This window comes from Ranitomeya variabilis, chromosome 6 (genome assembly GCF_051348905.1).
Source record: "Ranitomeya variabilis isolate aRanVar5 chromosome 6, aRanVar5.hap1, whole genome shotgun sequence".
Classification (NCBI taxonomy): domain Eukaryota; kingdom Metazoa; phylum Chordata; class Amphibia; order Anura; family Dendrobatidae; genus Ranitomeya; species Ranitomeya variabilis.
The window spans coordinates 382,483,624-382,505,265 of record NC_135237.1 but is presented as its reverse complement, the minus strand read 5'-3'; the positions used below and the strand labels follow the sequence as shown (position 1 = coordinate 382,505,265).

General features: G+C 41.2%; 1 protein-coding gene across 1 annotated transcript in view; it reads left to right on the top strand.

Moving 5' to 3' along the window:
* Positions 1 to 21,642, top strand: part of ZNF407 (zinc finger protein 407) — a 764,411-nt gene that overhangs the window by 548,921 nt on the left and 193,848 nt on the right. The window contains exon 8 of the mRNA XM_077270085.1: positions 7,294 to 7,472. Coding sequence (XP_077126200.1) covers positions 7,294 to 7,472 — 179 coding nt within the window. The remainder of the gene's footprint in view (positions 1 to 7,293; positions 7,473 to 21,642) is intronic.

Sequence of the window (21,642 nt, the reverse complement as noted above, 5' to 3'; positions counted from 1 at the left end):
CCAAGATGTCAGCCCCCAGTTCCTTCTTTAAACACATATAACACAGGAAATCTGTTTCACATGCATTTAAAACTTGGTTATAGCAGCATGTTATGCTACATTACAGTGATTTATTAATGATCTACAAACGCGGTACCTTACCTTTAACCTTGGCTCTTCTTACTTGCCCTAGTGCCCTAGTGCGTTCCAAGGTCAAGTAATGGTTTTGGGTTTGTTGTCAGCTTTGTAATGTCAGCTGACATCAAGTCAAGGGGTTAGTAATGGAGAGGTGTCTATAAGATACCCCCGTTACTTTCAGCTTTAACTGCTTTGGTTATCAAGAATAGATGAGATGCCACATCTTTTTTTATTATTATTTATTTTTTGTTTTACACAGTGCGCAGCCAATCACAACCATGTCATTACTTGACATGGCTGTGATGGGGCCGGAAGTGCCCACACAGGAAAAGCTGCACCCTTTCAACAAGCTTTGTTTAGGCTGCCAAACCCGAACAGTAATACAGACCACAGACTTCAGGGAGAAGTCTATGTTCAGGGTCCGTGCACGGACAGTAGGTGTCCGGTACAGAAACCTAATTTTACCGTTTGTGTTCTCCCATCTCTAGTTATCATCACTCTCCTTCCAGGATCCAGGCTCTAGAAGAAGTACCGTATTTTCCGGCGTATAAGACGACTGGGCGTATAAGACGACCCCCAAATTTTCCAGTTAAAATATAGAGTTTGGGATATACTCGCTGTATAAGTCGGGGGTCATCTCATATGCCTGGAGTCGTCTTATACGGCATGTGCCGATGGCTGCATATGGTACGGGGAGCTGTCCCAATGACTAGATGCCTCATCGGGAAGGTGTAAGTGAATCAAGCCCGCCCTTGTATTCTATTACCTCCTTCACTTTCATCCGTCTGGCCCGCCCTTCTCTGCCTCCCAAATCTCACGGGGATGGAAGTGTAGCGGCACATGCGTGCCTGCGCCGCTTCACTTCCATCCCTGCGAGTTTTGAAAGGCAGAGAAGGGCGGGCCAGACGGGTGCAAGAGAAGGAACCACTTCACTTCCATCCTCATGAGATTTGAGCAGCATAGAAGGGCTGGCCAGATGGGTGAAAGAAGAAGGTAATAGGATATATGGGCTGGCTTGATTCACTTACACCTTCCTGGTGAGGCACATCGTCATCGGGACCGCTCCCCGCACCATATGCGGCGACCGCAGAGCTCCGCACCCGCCGTATAAGATGACCCCCGACTTTTGAGAAGATTTTCAGGGTTTAAAAAGTCATCTTATACGCCGGAAAATACGGTAATTGAAGAATGAAAAAATATAGATGGAGTAATATATTGCCAACTTGTTCACTCTATACCTAGAAGACTTGGTACGATCCTTAAAAATCATGGAGATCGTACACAATAGTAGATGTAGTTGTTTTTAATGTGGGGTGTATTCATTTTTCGCATCAACTAATTTGAGTAAAATCGAAGATTTTGTTATGAAAGTTATATTATTAACCTTATTTTCATGCTAATGGTTAAAAAATGTTCTATGAATGTTCTATGAAGCGCAGTCTTGTCGAAATTATGGAAATTGTTCTTGTGTCCAGTGAGGTATTGATACAAATCTTACTTTTCATAGAGTATCTACTTATTTCTGCTGAGCAGTGTATGTTGGCAATACACCTTCTCTTTGTGTTGGTACCTCTCCAGATGCTGCCATAAAAACACCGATACACTGTGTTACCTATTGAAAGTGGTCTTAGGGTATATTTCCATGTAGCTGAATTGTTGCAGAAATGGCTGCGACCTTCCAATTAATCTGTATAGGGTTTGTAGAAATCCACACATTCAAAAGAATGGATCTTATTTTCAGTCACAAATGTTCCACATGTGAAGATGACCTCTTATTCATCAAATTTTCCACCCACTGGAGAACATTTCAGTATGATATTCTCTACTGTAAGTATTTTTGATTTTTCTGCCACTTCTGGCTATGCGTTGTCATCTCAAATCCATCAACTGACTCTAACAGTTATACGTGTTCCTTTACTAATAGAAATGTTGTTTGATATTTCACTCATTGATTTATCCCATAACTGTCTAAAAAAAAAATGCTGTGATATAACACACGTGAGATTACCTCCTTTCAGTTTTATTCAGTATTTATGTCTTTTGAAATCCATTCGGAAGGAGGAATTGAGTTTTGTAAGGTTGCTCACACCTTGGTATTTACCCTGCTGTAAATGGTGAAATCACATTGCTGATCCTCATTAAAGTAATTAATTACGGTCAGATTATTACAAAGCTTCAAAAAGCCACATAGCAGGAGAAATGTATCTTTAGATGATTTTGGGAGGTATAATTCGTATTTCTAATACATTCTCAGGAAAAGTCAGTCTTTAAACTGATTATTCTAAATCAGTCTAAAGATTGCTTTCAAATCCCGCCAAGGACAACATCTGCAAGGAGTTTGTATGATCTCTCCATGCTTTTGTGGATTTCTTTTGAGTTCACTAAGCTCTACTGCATTGCAACAATATTACGACCCTGTCTGCCTGCGAGATGGAAGCTGGAAATGAGAGGAACGTGCAAATGTGTCCGGTGAAAACACACGCAGCTGTGCAGTGAGATCAGGAGAGCAGAGAGCGGCCATTACACATCACACTGGTAACCATTACACATCACACTGGTAACCATTACACATCACACTGGTAACTCCACCTTTCATATAAAACAAGCTCTGGAGGCACAGTTATCTTCCAGGCAGCATCCTCTGCAGAGCGTAGAAGAGGTAATTTAAATAAAGTGATAAAACATGATTTCTCAACAATTGGACATCTTATATGAGGCATACAGTAGGACTTTTATCAGCAATCTATATCCTGAATTGCTAAGAAAAGGACAACATGCAGTCATAGAATCCAATATAAATAACATTTTATTCAAAATAGGAATAAGAAAACCAAACAGACAGTGTACAGTAGGGCTAAAAGATGACACAGAATGCCAAAAGGCAGCATGTAAAAACAGCCCAAGGTACGACAATCCCTACTACCAGTCCACATATGGGGTGGTTCGGTGTCCCTGTGCTGGCCCAGATCCTCGTCATTAGGTGATGTGCACACTTATATATTGTGTATATGTGTTTACAGCCAAAGTACTGATCGCCGCCTATGGGATGTAGATATAGATGTTGGCGGTACTAGTTGCTAATTGTTAACCTATGCATGTTGCACTTTAATACTCACTAATGAGCTGTATGTGGACTGGTAGTAGGGATTGCCGTGCCTTGGGCTGTTTTTACATGCTGCCTTTTGGCATTCGGTGTCATCTTTTATCCATGTGCACACCACCAGTAAATTATGCCCTGTTATTGCCACATCATGTGTACCTGAATTGTTATTAAGTGCAGCTCATACCTACTTTACAGCAGCAACATTGAATTTACAGTATCCATAGCATGTAACCCCTTGTTGACTAAATATGACATGCAGGTGTTGACTGGGGCTGAAATTCATCCCTGGCATTTGAAATCACACAGGCCCATGTTGTCTCTGTCCCCAAGCACCAGATGGGATATATTACTAATATTACCCTGGATGGAGGTAAGCAAGATTTACTACAAGACCAATATTTCTAATGATACCTTTGACTGCTGGGGTAAGTGATGGAGTCAGTGACTTTGTGCTCTGTCACAACTCTTAACTGTATGGGTATCTTGAGCACACCCTTTCTGTTAGCAACGTAGCAGTCAAGGCAGCCCATGACCAGACAGGCCCTTCTGGCATTTGCCAGATGGCCAGTCCGGCCCTGATGACATGTATCTTCATTACAGTCTATGTTAGTACAGGTTTAGTGTTTTGTGATTGCTAGCAAGCGGAGGATGCCACGTTGGAGAGCACTGCTGCTCCAGGAATCTTTCCTATTTGCTCTTAGCAGGTTTGCCTACAACAACCACGCTGAACTAATTTTGATATATGATCGTGCAGCGATTATAATTCCCGTTACCGGCTTTTATTTAATAACCTCCTGTAACTGATGAAGATCACAATTGACCGAAACGTTTTCCTGTATTTACTACAATAAATTTTTCCTGCTGCATCTTACCTAAAGTTGAGTGCTAGGTCTCTTACTATTAATTTAAGTGTGACAGACATGCTAAAGAATAGGAAATCAGGAAGGGGGCAAGCACTTTTTTGCACCACTGTATGTAATCCATGTGCAGTACGTATTGTCATCTGTGCTACCGGGAAAAAAAAGGACATGTGCACAGCCCCATAGATTATAATGGGTGTGTGTATCTCCAGAACTGACGTCACACTTACCGTAAACACGGTATGTGAAGGAGGTCTTAGAAAGTATCAAATTGTTGAATTGGACACGTATTTGAGAGTTTTCATGAACAGCTACCAAATATATAATCAACTCTGAGGCTATATTTACAAATCTGTGTGAATTGTCCGTGTGTTATCCAATTTTTTGGTCTCATGGATCCGTTACTTAGTTACTAATTTGAATGTAATTTGAATTAAAAAATTTACAAATTTTCAGGTCTGTTTTATTGGCTTAAAATGAGAATAAATCTATCTCTTTAGAGGAAAAACATGAATGCAATATTGATGAAAGTAGCATTCAACGATGCTGATACCTGAGAAAAAAGTGGTCCAATTTCTCACAGATGTGCGAATATAGCCTTAGAATCAACTCCAGACTTTTTTTTTCTTATTCCTTTTTTTCACAGCTTATCATTTTTAGACTAAAAGCTGATTCCATTTGATATATATAATATATATATTATTACATGTATAATGTATATATTCTTAAGACGATCTAACACTGAAGTCTAACCCTTAAGTAATCCATAACATAAAATATATTCAGAATAAAGCAATAATTCATATTTTGGATAAAACAAATATTAAAGTAAAATGTGCCCATCTCACACACTGTTTTCTGGATAACACAGGCACCACTGGGAGACTGCCAGTTCTTAAAACTTTTTTGTTTTGTTTTGCTTGACATAGAAAAATGACCACCTGCTTCTTTTTGACAGTGAACCAGTCATTAAGGAACAACTGATATTTGCAACAAAGAAATGTTCTCTACTTCTTGCCTTACGTGATTTAGGTGCCAGAAAAACACACACATTAAATGTTTTCAGTCTTATCCTTTTAACAATAATTTGCCAGGTAGATTTTTTTTATACAGTAAATCTATAAAATATGGTTCTCTAGACTAGATGATTTGGTTATCTAGATGAACTTCCATGTTTTATATTACTGGCCATCTTCTTTTAGAACATTTTTCAATGCAATTTTGGGTTGTTGTCTAAAAGAGGTTGCATTGTAATTCTGTTCTGAATGTACTAAAATTCTCATGAGGTCAGTGGTACCTGGCAGCTAAACAATTGGCTCTCGAATCTCTAACTTTCCGATGTCCCCAGCATGGCTTTTGATTAGCATCTGGCTAATCAGTACTCGGACATGTCTGCTCTTCGCCAGTCATTGCACTGGCTTCCCATTCATTATAGGATCCAATTCAAACTGCTTGTTCTCACCCTGAAAGCTCTCCACAGTGCGGCACCCCCCTGCATCCTTAATTTCTGTTTATTGGCTTACCTGCTCGCTATGCTCTGCAAGCGACTTTTGACTAACCTATGCACTAATCCGTACCTCCCACTCCCGGCTCCAAGACTTTTTCCGGGTCACACCAATCCTCTGGAATGCTCTACCCCAAGAAATTAGGATTATCCTCAACTTACCACGTTCCCTAATTGAAGTGTGTGTGTATAGCCCATTCACTGTCTGAAAATAACCATCCATCAAAATCCACCGCAATCAATAGCACCACAAATACTGTCTGGTGACTAGCTCATACAGCCTTTATCCATCCCCCACTGCCTCAAGATGTCTGGACCATCATTGTAAATAATCCCCTGTACTGTCTCCCCACACCTCATTGTAGATTGTAAGCTTTTACGGACAGGGTTGTCATTATTTTGCTTTAATTGTATTATTTTGAACGTTGTTACTTATGACTTGTGTATGAACTGTTAAATTGTAAAGCGCTACAGAATATGTTGGCGCTATATAAATAATGATTGTTATTGCTTACTGTGCTTCACGCTGCATGGATGATGATGTGCCAACTTTGACAAATAAAAGGGCATGTTGGGGAATGCCGGAAGGTAAGAGATGATTTGCGGGATTCCAGTTTAGCCACCAGCTACCACTGATCTGGATGCTGGGCCAGAGTCCTGCGAATCGATCCGCTAATCTCTCTCTAGTCAGTGCCTTGAAAAAGTGTTCATACACCATGAACATTTCTACATTTTTTCACTTTACACCCATAAAATTAAGTTTTCATTGGGATTTTATGTGATATACTAACACTAAGTGGCAAGTATTTGTGAAGTGTAAAGGAAATGATACATGGTTTTCTAAATCTAAAAAAAAAATATTCTGAAAATTGTGATGTGCATTTGTATTCAGCCCCCTAGAGTCAATACTTTTTGTAGGACCACCTTTCTGCATTTAGTGTTGCAAGCCTCTTGGGGTATATCTATGCCAGCTTTGCAAATAAGCTCTAGCTTAGTGAGATTGGATGGAGAGTGCTCATGAACAGCAATTTTCAAGTCTTGCCACAGATTCTCATTGGGATTTAGGTCTGGACTTTGACTGAGCCATTCAAACACAAGAATATGCCTTTTAACTAAACCATTTTATTGTAGCTTTGGCAGTATGTTTAGGGTCATTGTCATGCTTAAAGGTGGATCAACACCCCGGTATAAAGTGCTCTCCAGCTTCTAATAGGTTTTCCTCCAGGATTGCCCTGTATTTAGCTTTATAAATTCTCACATCATCTGTGACCAGCTTCCTTTTCCCTGCTGAAGAAAAGCATCCCCACAGCATTATGCTGCCACCACCTTGCTTGACAGTGAGGTTGGTGTTCTTCTGGTGATGTGCAGTGTTACTTCTTCACCACACATAATGCTTGGCATTGAGCCCAAAAAGTTCTACTTTGGTCCCATCTGATCATATTGCCTTCTTCCACATGCCATGTAAGGGACATAGCTAGAATGTGATAGAAAATGCTCTGATCATATGAGACCGAAGAAGAATGTTTTGGGCTAATAGTAAAGTCGTGGGATAAATGATTGTACTGGTGTGGATTTAGGAAACGTACATCTGATCCAATAAGTCCACAGTGCGTGTTGATGTGACACATTGATTGGTAAATATCACAAAAATCACCTTATGTTATGCATAATTTTAATATTTCAACAAATATATTTCTATTTATCATTAGATCAAACTGCGCTGAAAATGTCCGCAAACACATTTTGCACACTGGCAAGCATGAAGGAGTAAAAATGTATAACTGTCCAAAGTGCAATTATGGGACTAATGCCCCAATGGAGTTTCGGAATCATTTAAAGGAACACCATTCAGACATTGAAAATCCAGACCTGGCATACCTTCATGCAGGTAGGCACTTGAAAATGTCTAATTTTCCTTTTTGTTAAATGTCAAATGTTTATTTTGGTGCTAGTCTTGTTTGTTCTTCTAACATAGTGAAACTTTACAGCAGAATATTACAAATACCAAATAATAAGATTTTCTGGAAGCTTTTTAACAGTTTCAATATGTCTTTCAAATAAAGCCTTTTCATTATCTTTTAAATTCTCTTCTATCCTCAATCTCTTCTCAGTAAGGTTATTTTAAAGCTATGCATATAGCTGTGCAAAAGTAAGGCTTATGGCTAAGTACATAGGCTAAGGTTGGCAGCATTCGGACTTGTTATTGTAAAAAGCTGTCGGGCTACAGGAAAAAAATAGACGTGTATATTCTTTATGTCTAGAACTTTACTAGCAGTAATTCTTTGAGCTTTTCACACTGGCATTTCATATGCTAGTAGCTGTTTATAATGTTAAATATTAAGTAAACTCCAATGAAAACCATACATTCACATGACAAATCACACCTCAAATCATGATGTCACTGCTGTTACTTCTAGAAAATTAAAGGTCTATGCTCATGTTATTAAATTGGTATAGTTAGCATGAAAAATATAAGCACGTTTGCAATTGACTTCCTTTTTTATTTACTTTCATTCAACTGCCGTGAGATTTTATTTTACAGTTTGTTTCCAAGGATATCGTCCATCACATCTTGCCTGAGTATGCACAGTAGTTGCATTCTAGGCTGAGGAGTTAACTCCTGACAGCCCATCCACCTCTTTCCATTTCTTTAGATTTTTATACAGCAGATAGTTGCTCACCTCCCTCCTTCTTAGTCCTTGCTCCTTGCAGTCTTGCACAGCCCTCTTGCCCCCACCATCTCTGGAATGGCGCTGCTGCAGAAGGTGAGTTTACACTGTTTTTGTTTTAATTTTGCTCCTGGATTAAATAAGCTGGGGTTGTCCAGTAGTCACTGTATTAAGATAAGCCACTGACCAGAACTGTTACTCAAGGAGGAGTGTCCACCCTCCAAGCAATGAACAAGTGATAGAGACCTCACAGCTGTGTCCTGCTCGAGACAGATCTTGAGAAAACCCCTTTAAGTTATAAAGTATAAGGCAGAATATCCTCTGCTAGATAGCAGCATATAAATGACATAAGACTATTGGCCGTTATTCAGCTCTGCTACAATTTGCACCCTGCCTATGACTTGTGCTGCTGCACAGTCACAGTTCACTGCATCTCCTGTATTTTCCTGAACACTCAGTCTACATTTGTGAATAGTATATCTCCCACTGTTTGAAATGATCTTTATAAATATACTCTCTCCCTAGCCGTTCTCCTAGTCAAAGTATCATGAACATATTTTAGTCAGACCTACAGTGCAGACAGTGTTCTGGATAGCCAACATTTCAGGCATAAGCTGAACTGAAGGTAAAATCTACAATGGAATTGTTGATTTCTGCAAGACCTATCGCTTACAGTCTCTTCCAGTATGTTTTACTTAATTTCATTTATGTTTCATTCCTTTTTTGTTAAGGTTCCTTTACACTTTAGATAACAAATCGTCCACCAGCTAATTCTTCCTATGAGCACATACATATGAACACTTGGCTCAGCTGAGCGTTCATGTGCTCTCTGAGAGCAGAGTATGCCACCGCCAATCTAAACTGGCAGTGACTAATCTGCCTGCAGAACGATGGGGTTAACCTGATTGACTGGTTGACTGCCTGCTTAGTCAAATCAATGCAGGGCCTAGGGCAGCTCCGACAGATCACGAGATGCTCTTTGTAGCCATTTTCCACTCTTGCCGAGAGAGGAGGATCCTAAAGAAGCAACCCGTCATTATTAACTCTGAATTTCTTAAAGGGAAACTGTCAGCAGGTTTTTGCTATGGAATCTGAAAGCAGCATGATGTAGAAATCAGTGATGTATCATGTACTTGTCTTCTTGGTGCAGTTTTGATAAAATCCCTGTTTTCTCTGTTGCAGATGTAGCAGTGCTATGAATTCTGAGTGGTGTATAACCCCACCCAGAACTCTGATTGGTAGCTTCATGTGTACCTTATACATTGTCTGCAAGCTGCCATTTATTACACAGATTAGTTGGACTGTCTAGCACGTGATAACTAGTCCTGCAGTGTTAATCTCATGCTGATAAAACTCTGATTGTATTGAAACTACAAGAAGTGGCTGAGAGAGTGACACATCCCTGGAATCAGGCTCTCTGCCCCTTCACTATGCTGTTCTCAGATTAAATACTCAAAACCTGCCCTTTAACAGGGCATTTGAAAAAATAGGCTTTTCCAATTTGATAACTCTTTTACGTTACTATGGACATTATACCTATTGGCATTTTGTGTTGTTTGTGCATGGAGGTTGTTACTACTTAGTTCCTTTGAATAACTACGAACATGTATGAGTCCTGTTATGCTCAGTGAGTGTGATTTATGTGTCAGACTTGGTGTAAGACTTATTACTATTTGCTGTTTGTATTATTCCTGTTTACTGACTGGAAAGAAGGATCTACACTAGATCATGACAGCTGTCAATTTGGAGATGTGCACAACATACCCTTATATCCATAAAATAAATCCGAGTTGAGAATTGGGACAGGTAGGCTTCTCGACCTTCTCTTTTCGTATACAGTAGAGCAAGGGGACTCGTACAGAAATATAGATATGCTAAGACAAAGCCGTGCCTGAAATAATCATATTATGGAAGAAAATGATTACGATGAATGATGTGCCTTGTTTGGAGTCCAAAATATTGCTGTATTTCATTATATTGTGCATTTTTGTGTCGGCACAAGTTCGAAGCCCTCCAAATGAACCTTCAGTGTATTCCTCAATGCCTGATAGAACCAGTGATTTAAGCACACCGTTCTCAGCCTTTTTTGTCAGCATTCGAAATGTTTCAAAGAGATTGACTCTTGTCACAGCTGTTGGTGTCAGACAGCCGCGGTATAAAGCGCATCAACATGATTGGCAGTTTATCATTCACGCTCCTTTGTAAGAAGCTTCACGTTTCGTCTGTGCCTTTCAATAAAACACCAACCGGTTTGAAAAGTGAAATCTATATTCAATTGAATCCCGAGCATTCACAGAACTTCCCTTGTAATTGAGAATCAGATATACATTTCTTCAAGCAGATGAATGAGTCAATCAAAGCCAAGTATTGTATATAGAAAGCAGCTGCATTATTGTCTGAATGGCTGTGTTGGTTCTAATTGCAGGCTGATCTTGTCATATTTTGTCAGTTGCGGCACCTCGTAAGTAAATGGGAGGCGGGGGAGTTGGGGAGTAAAAAAAGGTGACGTGCACACAGCACTACAGGTAGAAGTGAGGAGTCGCATGGTGTCTCGAAATGTTGAAGACTTTAACTCTGCTATAGTTAGTATTTATCACACAAGCGGTACAGCAATGTAATGTTGTCATAATAAACATATAGTTTGCAATTTTGGTGAATATAGTGTATCACCCTCCACCCTATTACTTTGCAAAATAAATAATTAAATATAAGTGATGCCATAGCCATGTTGATTGATTCAGCATCTATGAACTTTTTTTGCACCATGTAATGCAAAGTTATATATAAGGGTATTCAATCCGAACCACGCAAAGACCGGAATTGGCCACCGTATCAACTCCGATGGATTTTATGCTTTGGCTTATTCATCAAGGAAATACTTATGGAAAACACTAAGGCCCTATTTACGCTGGTCAATACTAGGGACTGAGCATTCCTAAAACTGATCGTTTCCAGAATATCAATTTCTCTAAACAGACCGGCAATCACCTGATGAGCGTATGAAATGATTTTTACATGAGCTTAAAACCATCGTTCTCAGCAGCACATATTTCCGTGTACAATATGTTCTAACCACACAGAACGATTGTCCTTACTATCTCTCTGTGTACATGAGCGTGCTGTCTGCCTGTCTAAACAGGATGACTGCTCATCCGCTTGGATCCATGTTGGACTGGGGAGCCAAGGGCTCACCAGTAACCAACTCCAGGGCCCCACTTTTCAGCTACATGCAAAAGTGACATTATCCTCAATCACAAAGTCATATAACAATGAACTGGGTAGACTGTTACATGACTATGATGCTGCCATTGTCTGTACATAGTAATTCATGTATATTGTCCTCATATAAGAGTGTGGAGGCCAACTCTGGCACAGAGGCCCCCCGGAGGATTCTCCCGTTCTCCTTTGGGCCAGTCCGAGCCTGGACTTGCTTATAGCTGACCAGTGGTTTTATAACTTTATTGAGCTGTGTGAATGAGCCATTATACACAGTAACCAACTATTAGTTTCTCAACAGACAACAATTTTCCTTTACTGTATGCCCCATTAGGACATATGGACATAATAGAGACAGATCGCTAGCTGAAGACTACTCCTCATTAGTCAAAGCTAAAAGCTCGTAAGGCTAGATTAACTGACATTCATGGTCAATATACAGACTGTGATGTTCAGACTGGCAGCGAGCCTCCTAATCAAAGGACAACAGCCTCCTATATATCTAGAATGGCGGTCATTCAAGACCATGATCGTGAATGACTATCATGTGAAATGCGCCTAACAAAGAGGGCTTTTTCTACGGCTTCATCCATATATTACATATTAATCTTCATTTCCAGTGCAATTGCTGCTGCGGTAAACATGTATAGCCTGTCTGACTTCTCTGGAGTAAATTTGCTGGTCAGAGGTCTCAGAAGATGAATCTGTAGTGATCAGGTAACATATCTTTGACCTGCTTCAATTGATAAAGGTGGTTGTGTTTCATGAGCTACCCTCCTCAGCACTTTAATGCTAAACTGATATAACCATGCAAGCTTATATGGTAGCAAACATTGATACAATGTTGAACTAAAGTGCCCATGCTGGTAGACCTGCTGGTCTTGTCTCTCATTATTACTAAATATATAAAGGTATTGAACACCTCATAGATGTTGCTAACAGCAGGCATGGGATGCAACTGAAAAGTAGCAGTGGAAGACGCTAGTTTATTAGGTCTCTTTCACATTTTTAAGTCCACACGTCAAATAAAGAGAACAGTCCGACCACAGCAAGTAAGTGTGTGTTGGGTTTAGCAAGTACAGAGAGGCAGTGGAAGGCACAGTGATTGCATGTGCCTATTGTGGCTAGCATAGAAAACATTGTACGTGACATGGGTGGCATAGTGACTGACGTAGGGAGAATTCAGATAGAGAACAAGAGCAGCACATCCAAGCTAGTGTGAACAGGTGCCAACCAAAAAAAACATACAGTACAGACCAAAAGTTTGGACACACCTTCTCATTTAAAGATTTTTCTGTATTTTCATGACTATGAAAACTGTACATTCACACTGAAGGCATCAAAACTAGGAATTAACACATGTGGAATTATATACTTAACAAAAAAGTGTGAAACAACTGAAATTCTGTCTTATATTCTAGGTTCTTCAAAGTAGCCACCTTTTGCTTTGATGACTGCTTTGCACACTCTTGGCATTCTCTTGATGAGCTTCAAGAGGTAGTCACCGGGAATGGTTTTCACTTCACAGGTGTGCCCTGTCAGGTTTAATAAGTGGGATTTCTTGCCTTATAAATGGGGTTGGGACCATCAGTTGTGTTGTGCAGAAGTCTGGTGGATACTGTTATGATCCTGGTGGTTAGAACACATGAACTGACCTGATAAGTAAACCCAAAAATACGGACAAGCTCTGGGAATGTGGGAACCTTACTGACCGCAATTCTGATCCTATCAAACCACACTATAGGCAGCCGTGGAGCGTTCCTAACAGGCCTAGACGCCTCGTTCACAGCCTGAGAAACTAGCTACCCCTAGAGAGAAACAAAGCCTCACTTGCCTCAGAGAAATTTTCCCCAAAGTGTAAGCAGCCCCCCACAAATAATAACGGTGAGTTTAAGGGGAAAACACAAACATAGAAATGAAAATAGGTTTTAGCAAATGAGGCCCGCTAATAACTAAAAAGTCAGAAGATAGCAAGGAATCTGTGCGGTCAGTATAAAATACTACAAAAGTATCCACGCAGAGAATACAAAAAGACCCCCACACTGACTCACGATGTGAGGGGCGCAACTCCGCACCCCAGAGCTTCCAGCTAGCAATCAAATAGCATATAAGCAAGCTGGACTGAACTCATAACATACTGAGAAACATTTTCAAGTAGAAATGAGCAAAAAGGACTAGCATGAACTTAGCTTCTCACGAGGAGACAGGTCACAAGGGAAGTCCCAGAGAGATCTGAATGTTGTGATCCGCTTTTTGGGCTCCCCTGGTGGTGGCTGGTGGTACTGGAGACTTGTGTGTGCTTTTCTGCCTCAGCTCACCTGCTTCCATCAGTTTTGGGAGTTCCCTATTTAGCCTTGCTCTCCAGTCACTTCCTTGCCGGTCATCATTGTAACCTGAGTCATTCAGTTGCATGTTCCTGCTACTGGTCTGCTGATCAGCTAAGTGGACTCTTGTCCTTATTGTTTTGTATTTCTTGTCCAGTTTACAGTTTTGTCATTTCCTGTTACTGGAAGCTCTTGTGGACTGAAATTGCCACTCCTGTGTCATGAGTTGACACAGGAGTCTTAAAGTAATTTCAGGATGGGTTTTTGAAAGGGTTTTTCAGCTGACCGTGAAGTCCTCTTTTGTATCCTTCCTCTATCTAGTAAGTGGACCTCGCTTTGCTAAATCTACCTTCATACTGTGTATGTCTTTTCCTCTGAACTCACCGTTAATATATGTGGGGGCTACTATCATCTTTGGGGAATTTCTCTAGAGGTAAGCGAGGTCTGTTCCTTCCTCTTCCAGGCGTAGTTAGTTCTCCGGCTGGCGCGTGGCATTTAGGCAGCCGTAGGAATGCTCCCTGGCTACTGTTAGTTGTGTGGTAGATTTAGGTCACGGTCAGCTTGAGTTTCCATCACCCGAGAGCTAGTCTGTTATTTTTGTGTTTCTGATGTTCCCATGCCATTGGGGAATCATGACATCTGAACCAGTACTGAATACAACGACAGCAGGCAACAAGTAAAGGTCCAGATGGAGTTAAATAGGCAGCAGGCCTAGCAGGAAACGAGGCAGCTGGAGTCCAGCTACAGACCAGCCGTAACACTAAAAGCCACCAGAGGGAGCCCATGAACAGAACTCACAAAGTACCACTCATGACCACAGGAGGGAGCCCGAGAACGGAATTCACAACAGGATACACAGCTGATAGTCCTACTGAGTAGACTGTTAGAATTTGTATTATGGCAAGAAAAAAGCAGAAAAGTAAAGAAAAACGAGTGGCCATCATTACTTTAAGAAACTAAGGTCAGTCAGTCCGAAAAATTGGGAAAACTTTGAAAGTGTCCCCAAGTGAGTAGCAAAAACCATCAAGCAAGCGCTACAAAGAAACTGGCTCACATGAGGGACCGCCCCAGGAAAGGAAGACCAAGAGTCACCTCTGCTTCTGGGGATAAGTTTATCTGAGTCACCAGCCTCAGAAATCACAGGTTAACAGCAGCTCAGATTAGAGACCAGGTCAATGCCACACAGAGTTCTAGCAGCAGACACATCTCTACAACAACTGTTAAGAGGAGACTTTGTGCAGCAGGCCTTCATGGTAAAAAAGCTGCTAGGATACCACTGCTAAGGACAGGCAACAAGCAGAAGAGACTTGTTTGGGCTAAAGAACACAAGGAATGGATATGAGACCAGTGGAAATCTGTGCTTTGGTCTGATGAGTCCAAATTTGAGATCTTTGGTTCCAACCACCGTGTCTTTGTGCGACGCAGAAAAGGTAAACGGATGAACTCTGCATGCCTGGTTCCCACCGTGAAGCATGGAGGAGGAGGTGTGATGGTGTGGGGGTGCTTTGCTGGTGACACTGTTGGGGATTTATTCAAAATTGAAGGCATACTGAACCAGCATGGCTACCACAGCTTCTTGCATCCGGTTTGCGTTTAGTTGGACCATCATTTATTTTTCAACAGGACAATGACCCCAAACACACCTCCAGGCTTTGTAAGGGCTATTTGACCAAGAAGGAGAGTGGTGGAGTGCTACACCAAATGACCTGGCCTCCACAGTCACCTGACCTGAACCCAATGGAGATGGTTTGGGGTGAGCTGGACCGCAGAGTGAAGGCAAAAGGGCCAACAAGTGCTAAGCATCTCTGAGAACTCCTTCAAGATTGTTGGAATACCATTCCTGGTGACTACCTCTTGAAGCTCATCAAGAGAATGCCAAGAGTGTGCAGAGCAGTCATCAAAGCAAAAGATGGCAACTTTGAAGAACCTAGAATATAAGACATATTTTCCGTTGTTTCACACTTTTTTGTTAAATATATAATTCCACATGTGTTAATTCATAGTTTTGATGCCTTCAGTGTGAATGTACAATTTTCATAGTCATGAAAATACAGAAAAATCTTTAAATGAGAAGGTGTGTCCAAACTTTTGGTCTGTATTGTACATTGAAAAACGATAAAGGTTGCACCATTATTTACCAAGAATGATTACTCTAGAATATTGAAAAAGTATTACTGCCATAGAAAACAGGAAAAAAGTGCTATATAATGTACACATTAAATATTTATCTGCAAAAATTGCTATGAAAAAAAGAAGGTACTTCTCGCATAAATTGGCCAATGTATGTAAGCCCAATTACCACATCAAGGCAATCTTCTTAAATTGGGTCCCTGTCCTGTTTTATCACCTCTCCTGGGCAAAAAAAGCCTACAATTTATGGCTCACATAAGGAACCCTGTGGGTTTTGAGGCACTGTGGTTCTCATGCGGGCAGTATGACTGTCTTCGGAGGCATATGGTGAAAATTTATAGATCCTGGGCAACAGTCTTTGCAGTACCACCTCAGTTGATCGGGTCAAATTAAAACGATTGGGATAGTGAACTAGTGACAAGGTCATGTGCATCCAAAGTTACTGGTACACATAGGGAGTGAAGACACAAATTCATTGTCTATGATATAAAGATGTCAGAACACACAGTTCGTCACAGCTTGTTGTGTATGGGGCTGCATAGGTGCAGACTGGTTAGACTGCCCATGCTGACCCCAGTGCAATGCCCAAAGTGCACCTGGGCACAGGAGCATTAGAACGGTACAAGAGCGCAGAGTAAAAACATACCCTGATATGATAAATACATTTCTTTTTACCTCAGTCTGTGCTACAGATTTGTAACATGACTATTCATTTAAATGCAGGAATCATAATCTAAAATGCTCTTTTAATACAGTTTTTCTATGTTTGCAAGGATAGTTTTGCAGCAATATCTGCCACTGAGCACCGACTGATGCATTTCTTATGATTAATAATCACAGTTAGGTTCAAATACTAAAGGCCACATGAAATTAGACTCAAAATCAAGAATGTGGATCAGGCACAAACTCATTATGGATCAAAAGGTTACTGAAATCTATCGTGAATGAGAATGAGCTCCTAGGGACTCTTGTTGACAAAAATCCAAGCTAGAAGGTACTTCATGTTTTCTGCTACATATTCCTAGGAAATATTTCACACATATAGCAGAGCTGATTTTGACACTGATCTGCTCTTCTTTTGTGCACCGTAATAACTCCCACAGTTAAAGGGAAATTTGGCAGAGTAAAGAACACACCATACTTGTAAAGTATACACTAAATGAAGAATGCACTCGTGATCTCATTTGTTATCTTTCTCATATAGCATTGTGGATTTTTTTGCATCCTGGTGGTAATTCATTCTTAATCTGCCAGGCTGTCAGTTAAGCAGGGGGAGGTGGCACGGGGTGGTGAATAGAGCTGGAGTGACAGAGGCTTCAGATTTGCAAATGCCTCTTATGCCTGATTTGAATATCAATTCAAACCATGATTTCTCATAACAGAGACTTACTATGTGAAGATATTGCTGGACTTGTCTATTAAGGAGCTACATACGTATAAAAATAGTTTTGGGGAGTGATGTTTCTGACATATTCTCGTTAATGCACCTTTGTTGAATACAGTTTAGTTGTAAACCTTGTATGAAAGATGCAGATTTTCAAAATACATAAACTTGCAGACTGCAGAAATGAACATTTCTGCTGATTTTTATGATTTGTGTCATCCCAGCTCAGTGGCATCCATACATTTTGAACCTTTCAATATGGGTAACTGTGTCATTTGATATCCAGACTAATGATTCCAGTACAGTCAGTTTTTTACTCTCCGCAAACTACAGGATGACATGATCACCATTAACTTTTTCATGGCAACATTCAAACTCCTCTTACCACCAAGCTCATATGTATGTCCATGCAGCAGTTATTCTACTCCTTTTATTTACACTCTTAATTTGTGTATGCATAATCTTCAGTGTAATTCTATGAGATGCAGCTTTGACCTCTCTGCCTCCTGCTTGTAAAAGATGACTCATGAAGTCTATAACAAGCAGGAGACCGGCTGATGTTGCATCACTTATTGTACAATACACCGAGACTCTGCAGTTTGAGTTAGTGGACATACGTTCTGTGTAAAAGATCTATCACTGAGTGTCCTTTAATAGAACTCGGAGCAGAGGAAGTTCAGTTTTATTAAATGCCACTAAATCGTTTCTATACCTGTGTATTTCCATCACTGGTTATAAAAGAATCCCTTTGTCTATATTGTGCATGTTTTATAGATTCTAATTGTCTTATGAGGGAAGGTATAGCCTAAGGATATCAATACCCTTCATCAAGGGGTACAAAATTATCAGGCAGCTTGTTTTCCTCAGGCAAAATTGTCCAAAATAGAGGTTTAACTGACTCTCAAAAATTGTTATCATTCTTACAGAGGGATGCAGCACTCAAAACCGCTAAGATATTGGGATGTGATCACAAAACCATTAAAAGAAGAAAGAATCTGAAGACAGATTTTTCAAAGGTTTTATGGACTTATGAGATGAGTGACTCTTAACAGACCAAATGAATGGGCCCGTGGCTGTACCTGTAATTGGCACAAACCTCTACTTCCACTCAAATACTTTCAAGGAGGGGGTGGGATACTGTTTTGGTCTAGTATTATTAAAGATGAGCTAGTATGACCTTTTTGGGTTGAAGTTGGATTCAGTCAACTCCCACACCAACTGATACTCCCACACCTACAGTTTTTAGATGGCTGGGGGCCATCTTGCAGGTGCACTCTTATACCAAATGTCTCCCAGCCATTGGCTGGACTCATGTGACTGTTTGCTCTGCTCCTTTTACGAGCTGGGGAGCGCGTGTGCACTAGGCGTGCTGCAGGGAACTGGTGCGCTTACAACACCAGGAGACAGATAGGATGCCAAGACCGCACTGCGCGGTGAGTGTGCCTGCATCCCTGCATGGAGGGGGAAGGGGAGCCATGCACAGGTGCTGGCAGTAGTGTTACAGAACCCCACTTATGCCCCTCTTCTTCAAGCCTGTGAGGACTCTGCAGAAAATTTGGAGGCCAACACTTCTTCGTGGACTCCTATGACTTTTCAGGACCACGACGTCTCTTGTCATCCACTAGAAGAAAAGTGACACCTCTCACCATCTTCACGACTAGGATTCTTCTCTCCATCAAACCATCCTAATCATTTTATGAAGCAGACGTGCCACCAGGAGCTGGGCATTGGGAAGTCTCAACTGGAGTTTCTCTGCCTGGTTCGTGGATTGCAGAGACTTAAAAGATGCCACCGCCTTGATTTTCTCTTCACCAGACCACCTAAAAACTGAAGATACCTCCTTTGGGTCCACATTCAGCCTGGTCTCCAAGATGACTCATCCACAAGGCAGGGAGAGTTCCTGAAAGCAAATCATTGTAACAAGCATCGGGACTGTGTGGGGACATCTCTTTCCTTCCTTCAGAGATGCCAGCACTCAGTGAGTTGGTGACTAGCAGACCTGGTGGTGAAGATGGCGACACTGATGACTGACCTGGACGTATGAGAACCAGACAACTCTTGTGACTCAACTGTCTCCAACGAGGCATCACATGGGTTCTCCAAGCTAGAACGGGCACTTGAGTTCTCAGCTCTGTATGACCTATGGGAAAACCAGACCGCACATTGAAGGCGATCTTCTCCATATACAGTGCTCCTATCTGGAGTTCTAGTTGCATGGAAATTACTTGACTTTCTTTTGGTAGGACTTGTCCTTCACCTCACAACATCGTCATCGGATTCTGGAATAGTTGGATGATGAAGAACAGTACTTATGCATACTGTAGATCATCAAAAGCACCTTAAGTGAAATCTAAAGAAATAAGGGTACAGTGTGGGCATAAGCATTTTGTTTTGCTCTACTTCCCATATTTTATATGTACAGTGTAAACGCGGTGGACACCGCGTCTGGTAGGATCGCATCTATTCCACAGCGGCTCCACTCCAGCCACAGGATTCCTCATCTGGCTACCTTTGTACAGATTACCATATACCCGGGCCAGCCCATCTGAGTGACCTATATCTACTCAGTACCCGATCTCTATTACCTTTGTACGTGTCCACAAGGTGACCACCTAGTGCATCACACATGACTTGTGTCCTGACCATCACTAATGCCCATGCAGCGTTAAAGACACAGCACGTGACTGATGAAAGCCTAATTGAGGCTGAAACGTTTCCAGTGCTACCTCAGCACCACATAAATCTGCAAATATACTTAAGTTGAGTGCGAGACTTCTTTTTCTGTCACTCGTTATAAATTGGACTGTGTCGGACAGGGAGTATACGGTTGGTTTATCATTTTTTATTTTTTGCAGGTGATCGATGACTTCAGGGAATTAGGCGTGGTTGTAAGTATGGTGAAATTAAGAATATTAAAACACTTTTTTCTGGCTGTGTCTTTTTAACTCTTTCACTACTGTAGGATTAGTAATGGATAGGTGTTTTATTGACGCCTCTCCATTACTAACCAGGCTTGATGTCACCTTGAAGTACAACGGTGACATTAGCCCCCTATGAACCCATATGCCACCGCTACAGGGCAGAGGGAAGAGAGGCTAAGTACCGAAATTGGTGCATCTTACAGGTGCACCATTTCTGGGGCTGCTGGGAGCTAGTATTTGTAGCTGGGGGGGGCCAATATCCATGGCCCCTTCCTAGGCTTTGAATATCAGCCCACAGCTGTCTGCGTAGCCTTTCTGGCTATTAATTATAGGGGGACCCCACGTCATTTTTTGGGGGGGGCTCCCCCTATTTTAATAGCCAGTAAAGGGTAAATATATAGCTGTGGGCTGCTATTAATAGCCTGGGAAGATCCATGGGTATTAACCCCTTACCAGGCTACAAACATCAGTCCCCAGTTGCTGGCTTTTCCACTCTGGACTTGAAAATTGCACGGGAGCCCACACAATTTTTTTCCATTTTGTGTAAATTAAACAGATACTGCGTTTAAGACCGGGGTGACGCTTGCAAGAAACTCGCACAAGTCTCGCACCTCAATACGCGGCACTGCCGCAGGCACTCTGGACTGGAGTGTGCGGCTGCATGTATTTCTATATAGCTGAACGCTGCGATCCGCAGTGCGGGTATTGAGGGGCGAGTTTCTCGCAACTTTGACCCCGCCCAACGCAGATTTTGTATGCGTGTCTTTATTTAACTCTTTATGTACCATTTTAGTATGTTTATTACTGGAAATTGGGCTTGGTATTATCTATCTATTATCTATCTATCTAGCTGTCTGTGTAAACATTCTTCAATGGAGTATGTACATGAATAAGTTGGACAAGAATTGACATCACGATTTTTTTTTGTTCAATAATAGATCTTTATTTAGCTTTCAAAAACACATACAAATCCACATGAAAAAACTCATCAAAAAATGCATCAAAAACGCATCAAATCCGCACAAAAAGCGCATCAAAAACGCATCAAAAACGCGCATATTTTTGGCTGTGTTTTCCGGCAAGAGATGCAGATTCTGTGCTGAAAAATCCGCAGGCAAATCCGCAACGTGTGCACATAGCCTAAGAGTTGGCCCATACGGCACCACAGAAGCAGGATCTGTTCGAGGAGCTTCGTTTCATCTGTACAGTGAGGAAATCCTGATCTTGACTGAGTAAAAATCAGCTCAATCATAGAACACATTATATTCAAGCAATTGTGAAAGATCTGTGCTGCATGTTTATCTGGTGCCAATAATGCATGTTCGTCCCACTCTGGATTTTGTCTTAATATGATCAGTCTTTATTTATGGATAACATAATTCTGACTCCTTTTAAGCACTGTGCATTTACTATA